Genomic DNA, 9,910 nt, shown 5'->3' on the forward strand with positions numbered 1-9,910 from the left:
AAAGAGACTGACTTTCAGATATAAGGCTTTTTCACCCTTCCCTCTGCTATTTACCGAATGAAAAAAAATGCATGTAAGGACACAGATCCAAGTCTCATGCTTAGGAAAAAAAAAAAAATATATATAGCAAAACAAAACAGAAAACTAGCTTATGTATAAAACAAAAGTCATGGCAGCGTGTTGCTCAGTAGCAAGGAAGGTGAATGATAGGGCATTGTGTGGGTTTTTTTTCGTTACAAGGAAAGCCCCCCAAAACCCCAGCTTTCCTAACTGTAATCCACACACATACGCACCCACAGTACTTGTCACCACTGTATCCTTTCTTCCTCTCCACGTTGTTTCATGCATGCTAAAGTATTGGCATCTACTTGGATGCTTGATCTTTGCTGGCCACTTTTGTAATTACATCAACATTATTTCTCTAAACTTAGAAAGGAACCTTGGAAAGGAACAGCTGTAACTTGCCTGCCCACAGGAGCACTCTGGTCTGTGTTTTCATCTACAGATGAGCAAAAAGAGGGTTTTGTTATTCAGCCTGATCAAGCAGTTATTTTTCTGTTAAGGAACATCTGGTATGTCTCCCACCACAGGGGAAGAGAAAGAGAACTGCACAAGGGTGGGTTTCTATGGAAGCATCAAATCTGACACTCAGGTAACTGTTGATAGAGCTTCTCAAGCAGTGCATTTCCCAGCACAGCCAAACATGCCGGCAGGGCTGGAGCTGGTGCAGTGGAGATCAGCTGGCAGCACTACCTCTGTTCCAGCCAACAAACAGACCCTTTGCCCAACATGAAGGAAAAACATGCATCCTACCAAAATAATGAAAGCCACCTGATGTACAACATACCTTTAAAAGATGTAAGGACAGCTGGTGCTTTGGGATTTCCAATTCCCCTAAACACTTTTTTCTCCTGTTCTTTAAACAGATCTCCACACTTCTTTAGCATTTATTTCACTCAGGTCAAAACGACTGTCCTGCAGCTGCGCTGAAATGCATGGTTGTTTCTTGTTCCACAGGGGAACAGGGAAGAGATGGGGAAGTTTTTGGAGAAACTGGCAGTGAAAAACCTGTACTGAATTAATATTATCAAAATATTTCATTTGCTCATGATTGAAGCAGACTTTTTTGGATAATGTTTTGAAATATTTGCCAACAAAATTCACCAAGCCTGTTTTACAAATGACATTTCAATATGCAGTTGGATAAAAACCACTTCCTTGATGCAAAAATGAATGTAAACTTTTATTTCTAAAAAAGGACGAAGCGTTGAGCCAACTGGTGAAATTTCGAGACGCAAAACATTAGGGATGATTTAACCAGGTCTAATTAGCATACCTAGATTTCTTAAGCATTAAAGAAGAAAAAATGACCGCATTAAACCAAAAATCTCTTTATGAAGGCAAATTATTCCTGCCAAAACCCACAAGGTATACCAATCACTCAGAAATAAAGCCACTTAGAGGTGCTAAGGAAGCATGTCTCCTTCTGTTTTGCAACCAACAACATCACCATGTTACACGCCTGGGACAGGCTACTGAAGATAAGGGCAAAGTTAATTTACAGCACTCTAGACTCCTATCAATATCCCTTGTCTCACTTTAATTTGTTTACCATGCAAATGCACTCCCGTACTATCTTGCTGGCTGAGCATTGCCCATCAACTGCCCATGCTGATTTTCTCCAGACAAGAGTTGTTACCACAGCTGCTGGACCTTTTGACTGCAGCTGGACCACTGTCCAGATATTTAGTTGTTCTCTTTAGAGACATCTCCCACAAGAGCACTGGCAAACCGCTCCCACCCTACGGATTGATTCAAAACCAGCAAATAAATTTTGCTTCCTCTTTTTTTGCTCAAGACGTGGGCCACCTTCTTGTGGAGCAAACAGACCTTACAGAAGGTTAGTGGCACTTTCCACTATGGGCAGTGTAGCCAAATGGACTGATAGAAGCTTTCAGCAGGTAATGGGAATGGTGTGATTCTTCAGAAAGGAAAATAAGCCTGTTCATTGCTTGGACAGCAATTCAAAATTGCATCTTCTTTCATCCCAGAAATACTTTACTCACTTGAATGCTGCTACTTTTTATTAGGAAACTTGTATCAGCTGCCAAAACGGGTACATATGAAACTACTGTAACTCCTGTAATGATCTGTTATATATGATACACTAATTTGACTGTTACCTATGAATAAAATTACAGTGGGGTTCCCAGCTGTAAGGGACTGCAAGTGAGCAGTTTATCATTTAAATGTATTGGGAGTAATTCAATCACAGGAGGCTGTTATGACAATGCAGCGAGGAATAATAAAGAGCAACACAATGGCCCCTAACTAGAGCAAAACAGTTTCCAGTCCTTTTGGATGGAAAACAAAGAATAAAACAAATCACAAACAAAAACCCCTCCACACAGATAGGAAAGCTCAACAATGGAGTCAAGGGGAAATCGGGGATATCTGCATCAGGCTCAATGGCATCGCTTCTCCCAAACACTAGCTCTTTACCCATTCCTTGCTACAGCAACTATGGGCATGTGATTATAACACACAAAAGCAGAGAAATGCTTTTTTCTGCTTACTGACCCACTGGGAGAAACATGGCCTGTGGTTTGATCACATTATTTGTTTGGGATGCCTACTTTTCCCTTGTCCTCACCACAGACCATCAACACTCCCATGCACCCAGAATGAGAGAGAAGGTCCTTCCTTCCAAAATTTTTAGTTAAGCTCATTTCATCCTTTTGATACTCCTCCTCCTCCTCTCCCTAGAGAAATGCAGCAACCCTCCAGAGCTGGGTCAGGAAAACCTTAATGTGTGGGGCTGCAGAGGGAATTTAAAGAGAAAAAGTGAGGGCAGAAATAATAAAAAATCCCAACAATATTCCCAACAGATCCAGTATCAACAAGGAGGCAGAAATGACCATGTTCTGTATCACTTAAAGTTTGCAAAGGGTAATGTACTGACAACTGCTACACCTAAATGTATTTGCAGGCAGAGAATCCATAGCATCAAGATGTGTAATAATGCTCTGTTTTCCACATGAAAAGGAGTCTCTTCTTAAAGAGGAGTGTACTCCTACCATGAAACTGCTGGAAAAAGTAATCAGTCACAAATAATAGTCATAAAACCATTTTGATACTTAGCATTCCTCCATGGAGAATATCATTATACATGGCTTAAATAAAACCCTCTAGCACACAGTTGCATCTTTATTATTTTCCTTAAAGGAAACTCAGGTAATTTATTTTTTTCCCCCTAAAATATGTTTTATTTCAGCTGCAAATTCAAGAAGCTGACTAGCTGAGAAAAGCCAAATTTAGAGCTGGTTGGGAAACTCCAAGTCCAATTGTGACACATTTCATTGCCTCAGAGATAGGTTTTCTCCAAGATCCGTAATTTATTCTGGGGAAGATCTGCAAAAAGGAAGTGGCGGGGATAGAGATCACCAGGTTAATGGCTGCTCACATACCCCTATGCTTCTCAGATCTTTACCAGAAATACGGCATTTACATTGCAAAGCCATGTTGTGTGTGATGCAGATCCAGATACACAATTATGTGCGAACAAGCTAATTAATACCAGTGTGCCAACTGCACCAGAAGTCACAGCAGTGACCCAGGTATGAATACCGCAGACCCAAACTGGACTTTTTCAACCCTTACTGATGAAGACTGCTTCATTTGTTAGGCACTGATGTTAACGGTGATATTCTTCTATTCTAGTTGAAGTCTGTTCCAGTGCTGACTGATGCCTTTAGCACTGACCGAAGCGACATTTACCCCAGAGACCTCTGACAGCAAGTATCAGCCAAGCTCAGGAAGCATCACTCCATCACTCCTACCCCTGAGCAGAGCTACTGGGTGAGGTCTCCCTGCGGCCCCTGCGGTCAGAGGAGGTAGGGTTTGAAAAAGTGGGGGAAAAAGAAACATTTCCACTGTTTTCTGACTAGTGGGTAGTCTGATACAGATTGCAAGTGACAGTGCAAAATGGGTGTTTATGGGCACCATCAGGCCTGTGAGAAGGAAGAGGGGGGCCTGAACCAAATCTGACAGGTGCACCGGTGAGATAAAGATCCAGAAACTCTTTGCCTTTGTTGTAATTAGACACACACACACACAGTCTCTTCTGCAAAGCACCCTGTGAGACAGGAGCACAGCTATCTCAGTGACAATCCCAGTGACAAGAGGAGTCAGCTCTTTCTAAAAGCATCAGTAAACCAAGGAACTGATAATTTAGACTCTCAACCAAAAACTACACCCTACTGCTGCTGCTTGCAGGACCCCCTCCCCATCGCCAGAGCAGCATCACTCAGATGATGCAGGAGAGGAAAGCAAAATGGCTTTTGGAGTAAGGCTTTAAAGAGAAACCATAACATGGTTTAAGTCTCCCACGGAGATGGCACTTTAGAAATGGGGGTTCAAGTGCTGCCGCTTCTCCAAACCAACAAAATAAGTGTTGCGAGATGGGCAGGATCCCAGCAAGCAGCTTCCTTAAAACACAGTTTCCAGAGGCACAGAGGGCAGAAGGCGCACTCTGTAGCCATGGTAAAATTCTTCAAGAGATGTCTCTAAAGACATGTGGCACTGCAAGATGAGAATATAATTACTCGGACTGTTCAACAGGCTGAGTGATTTTAAACACAGTGCAGGAGTTTGGAATGGTTTTTCAAGAAAAGCAAAATGAATGAATGAATGAATGAATGGGATGATTTTACAGGCAGTAAATAGATTATTTAATTTTGGGCAGCAATGCCATGTGCAGCTTTTAGAGAAGTGGAGAGGGATTTGCCGCTGTCTGTCTTACTCACCGGGCACCACTCCTTTGATGTCGCTTTCCACATTCATCCTGTTCTTGTGCGTGAACTGAAGGATCAGCTCCTTGGATGCCTCAAACTGTTGTGTAGCCATCAGCCACCGAAGGGACTCTGGGAAAATACTTTAAAGATGGAAAACGGGTTAGGGTCACTTCCAAGTTTCTGTCAGAGGAAGAACTAATAGTGTTTAGCTACCCATTTAACCATTCATGAGCTACGTAATTATTTTCAAAAAGCAGAAGAATCACTTATGAAACAAATAAGAGGAGGAGGAGCTGGGAAACTCCAGAAAACTGGGAGGAGAAGGCAGCACTGTCTGCAATAGACATTTGCTGCCAAGAAGGGAATGAGTGAGATGTGCAGTTAACACATGGTAATTCAGACCAAAGAAGGAAAATAGCTGACAGAAATTATTTGGGTTCCCTTGTAAAGACAGAGAGAGGGAAGAGAAGAATTGCCTTTTAGGATTATAATGGAACAGATTTTTAAAATTTTCAAACATGTCAAGAATCTTTTCCCACATCTGCAGACTTTAAGCCATTCTTTTATATAGGTCAGTATTGTATATGCTCCAGACAACATTCAGTTGTTTCTCTAAAAGTTTCCACTAGTAAAGACAGTATTACTTTAGTTGAGTTGCTTTAAAAATACACATATGCATACAAAGTTACAAAATAAAAAAGTTTATTTTCCATCTGGTTGTTTCCTTCAAGTGCTGATATTCACACCTGATTGATTAGCTTAACTGATCATTCTTCCTTTTTTTTTCCCCAGATGAGTTTATCTTAATAGAAAACCAAAATAAATATGTAGATCTTAAAACAAACAAACAAAACCTCCCATAATTCTATAGATATGAAAACTTTCAGATCTGACTCCAAGCATATTTTTCTTTCTTGTTTAGGCCTCATTTCCATTAATCTTCAAAAATACCTTTCTAAGAACAAATTTAACAACTACTTTCAACTTCAAATATATAATAAACCTCAAATTTCTTTCACAAAGCACTGATCTTTGCTGTGGATGCTGCCTCAGTTCTTATACTTCTAAGCAGTGGACCAGGTAATTGTACCATTATGGTACTATCTTTTAAGGCTGATCCAATTTGGAAGACAGCTTAGCGAAACCTCCATTCTAGATAAAGTATTTTTTTTTGAAGAAGAAGAATAGGAGAGAAGTCAGGCAGACCGCAATCCAAATGATATCAGGCAATAAAAATACATAACAGCCATTCAGCTTGACAGCTTATTTACTACTGCTGGTGCTGCATGGATGCTTTGGCATATCCCCCTGCAGAAGCTCCTGTACTGCAAAAGCATTTTTTTGAAATATTAAGAATTCTCCCTGCGCTTTCCTCGAGAGAGTGGACAGCCTCAGTGGCTAGCCTAAAAGCTGCACTTTTTGAACAGGCCGCTTACAGATCCCAAATGACAAGCCCTACGGTGAGCACCCACTCCTAGAGGAAGGAAGAGAGCTGCAGGAATGGACATCGCAGGGACAAATGCTGTCTCTACCTTCCAGCTCCTGCAGGTTTTGCAAACTTAAAGTGCTGAAGCCTCATGTCTTTCAGCTGCTCCGTTACTCAGTGTGAGCAGCTGGATGTTCATTTAAGGATCTTTAAAAACCTCCTGGGCTGCTTTGAGCCCAGGTTCTCAGGCACTGCAAGGGGAAGTGCTGGCTGCTCCATCTCTGTGCAAGCACCTGAGCTCACCTGTGGAGCATGGACCCTCCTGCCAAGGGTCATGTGTACCCACCTACTGTTGTACCTTCTGCTGCCAAACCAAGCACCATCGCAAACTCAAAAGCCAAAAAAAAAAAGCCATCCCCTTGGCCCCTGTGGACTTCTGCACAGAAATTTGGTCACAACCTCGTGCTTCACCTGGCATTAAATACAAATTGAATGAAGCTGAGACAGCTTTCTGCCCTGGGTGGGCCCAGATCACCAGGCTGAGCTGACTGTGGACACCTGGCTTCTACCTGTCTTCTAACTCCTCCACCAGCGAGGAAAGGACCAGCCTTTTGCAGTCAAAGAAAAGAATGGGGAGGTAGGTGGGTAGGGGGAAATGTTCATCTTCTGTTACACAGCTGCTGCCTGGGAGAGGAGAAAGGGAAGAGTGGGAGGGACACTTGGAAAAAAGACCCTAAGCCCGAGAAATCCTAACTGCAGAGAAGAATCCTTGACAGACAGAAAAAGGCCAGGCAGGTACCACACACAGCTGGAAGGAGAACTGTGACCCTGTCCAGATGCAGAGCAAACCCATGCCCATGGAAAGGGTGTAGTGTGTCAATTAGGGGTCTGCCCCAGGGCAACAAGCCCAGTTATTACAACTTTGTGTCTTGGTGAGGGTAAATCCTATCTAACAGCACCACAAAAGATCTGGCCACCCCTTCCCAGTTCTTCAGTTTTGGTTAGAGTAAAGCAGTAGCTTATTTCAGACTATTGATACCTTTGCTGACCTTCATAGCATGGTCCTGCCAGGAGCTTCCTGCGTCCAAGGGAGAGAAAATAACATCTCTGTATAACTGGAGCTCCTCTTCCCTCATGGCTCTAGCACACACACACTTTGAAAGGAGCCTAACTTCTATTAACTTATTTTTCTACGCTTGTCACCAATCCCTGTGCTCATATCCAGTTTACGTGGGTGCCTCTCTGCCATTCCAGAATGACCTGAAAGCTCAGCAAAGGCATTTGCTCAATTTGCAGGTGTCCCAGCCCACCAGCGCATCCCTCCAAGACAAATCTGCTGCTTCCCCCTTTCCTCCCACCCATGCCCAGCCACCCACCTCCTGGGGATGGTATAGCCTGCCACGTGCACATGGCCAAGAACACAGCAAATCTATAGGTGGGAGAGGGCTAAGCCCCAGCCTGGGGGGCAAACACCTCTCACAGCAGGAGATGGAAGTAAACAGGAGGAGGAGTAAGGAGGAGGCAGCAGAGGGTCTATGTCTGCTACTGAACTCACTGCTTTGGGTACACAAGGGGAAATTTAACAAGCAGTCCAGCTTTCCAGTTCTTCTTTTATTACAAATCAGTTTTCTTCCTTCATCTGTAACATTTGCTGAGGGTCCATGCTCTGTTCCCCAACATAATGCTGAGGGAAGAGGGGAGGAAAAGAAAGAGGTAATAAAACAGTAGCACTTTCCAGGGAATATGCAACAGATGGAAGAGAAAAGCCTAAGAGAAAAGTGCATACTGTACCGACAGTATAATTAAACAGGCATCCTAACCAGAGTCCGTCTCTGCAAATGCAGAAACCCTGGGCAAGGCAGATCCTGTTACTCTGGCTATTACCACTATTTGTCAAGCTGTCATATTATATACGGGGATTTATTTGCATGGTCTGCCTCTCCTATCCAGCCAAAAAGCCACAAAGCTCTTGCAGATTAGGAAATAAATGTTAGCATTTCCTATGGCTTTCAATGTCACCCAGGGAAGACCTCTCAACAGGAACGTATGAGACCCTGACACAGCCACCTGGAAAACATGCTACCTCCAGAAGACTGCTGAGGGGTTACTGCTGTCGTCTACTGCATTCGTTAGGCCTCTTCATACTATTGTACCATCCTTTTGGACACAAATATCTGTAAACTTTATGTTTGATATTGGGCTCTATCCAGTGGTGGATATAAGGCATTTCAGCTGGCGGGCATCCCAGCAGGAGGTTTTGGAGTAGAGCTGCACGTGTTTGCGAGTGTATAACATATGGCAAGTTTGGGAGAACAGTATCGCGCATTAACAAGAACAGTCTAGGTTATTCATCATCAAGATTAACACTGACAAGATGAGACTATTTATATGTTATATGTTGGAAAACGGGGAAAAAAAAAAGCCATTATGCTGCAAAGGACTTGGAACTTTCTCCGGTGTGCTGTGTTTTGCCCTCAGCCCAAGCTGCAGCATATCTACCTTGGGGATAAGTGAAGAAATCCCCACTGAGGGTTACCGCCATGAACACAGGAGAACTCTGTAAGGCCTTCATGCATTAATAGAAAAATATATAACTGTTAAAGATTCTTGCATACTGTAACAAGCTTTTACATGTTACAACTTGTCAGGCATTACAACTAGCAGCTTGGCCCCCCACGGGACCTAAGCAACTTGGTCCTGCACAACTTGGTGGCCTTTTTTCTTCATTTTTCTCAGTGTGCAGCAACTAAATATTTTAGTCTTGTTAGTGCTATCTTTAAAACGAATGATCTAGTGTGTTCTTACTGTTATGGTTTTGTACAACACTGCTCTCATAAGCCTCCGTTGTGTTATGCCGCCACTGCGTGTCACTATTAAGACAGAACAAAAAAAAAAAGATTTTTTTGGGAGGTTTATAAAGTCTTGGTGAGGATGGACCTGGCACCATCCCCAAGGTGACAGCCACTCTACCTCTCTCAGGACAGCCGTACCAATGCTGCAGTACCACCACTGCAGCAGGCAGAGAGGAGCAGGAGCCGCCGGGAGAGGGGGATTCCTTGTGGGAACAATCCTGAGCCACTGCCCGGCGCAGACCGGTCATCCAGGCTTCGGCCCAGTGTGCACTAATCTGGGCAAAATCGAGCAGGCAGTCTAGTTCAGGGCTGGCTACCTCATGCACACAAGATGTCCAAATGCGCTTGTTCAAGAGCTGACACGTTTTTTTTAACCTAGCTTGGCTAACCCAGGCCAAAGAAACCAACAGTGACAGCCCAGAACCACAATACAGGTTTTAAGGGAAAATTCAGCTGTGCAGCCATAATCTGACAACAGCTAGGCTGAGATGCACCCTCTCAAGAATTGTTTTCATCTTTAAAGGGGAAGTGACAGGCAGAATAATAGCAAAGTACAACTCGCTGCTCAGTGAAAGAGGACCATCTCCTGAGTTCCCACCATGCCACAGCATATAACATATGTGAGTGCTACAGCAAATTATAAAGCCATTATTTCTTATTTCAAAGTCAAATCTTTGCAAAAGGTGACCAGAAGAACAAAGGGAAAGGCTCATATGTATTGTGAAGCACACACACTTTCCGACAGTGAAGCACCTCTCAAGTCCAACATTAGGAGCTCATGTTGTCTTTGACCCGACAGGAGGAAGGAATACTTACACCCAGTAAAGCAGCATCAGCAG

The 9,910-nt window shown here is 43.3% G+C and overlaps 1 protein-coding gene across 1 annotated transcript in view; it reads right to left on the reverse strand.

The window, feature by feature from the left end:
• The window catches only part of LOC104160168 (solute carrier family 22 member 23-like), a 42,031-nt gene that overhangs the window by 22,384 nt on the left and 9,737 nt on the right, over positions 1–9,910 (reverse strand). The window contains 2 exon segments of the mRNA XM_009698235.1: positions 4,806–4,933; positions 9,888–9,910. The exon segment at positions 9,888–9,910 is cut by the window's right edge and continues 12 nt beyond it. Of these exon segments, the coding sequence (XP_009696537.1) occupies positions 4,806–4,933; positions 9,888–9,910 (151 nt within the window).

This window comes from Cariama cristata, unplaced genomic scaffold, assembly GCF_000690535.1.
Source record: "Cariama cristata isolate BGI_N322 unplaced genomic scaffold, ASM69053v1 scaffold15494, whole genome shotgun sequence".
NCBI classification, from domain to species: Eukaryota; Metazoa; Chordata; class Aves; order Cariamiformes; family Cariamidae; genus Cariama; species Cariama cristata.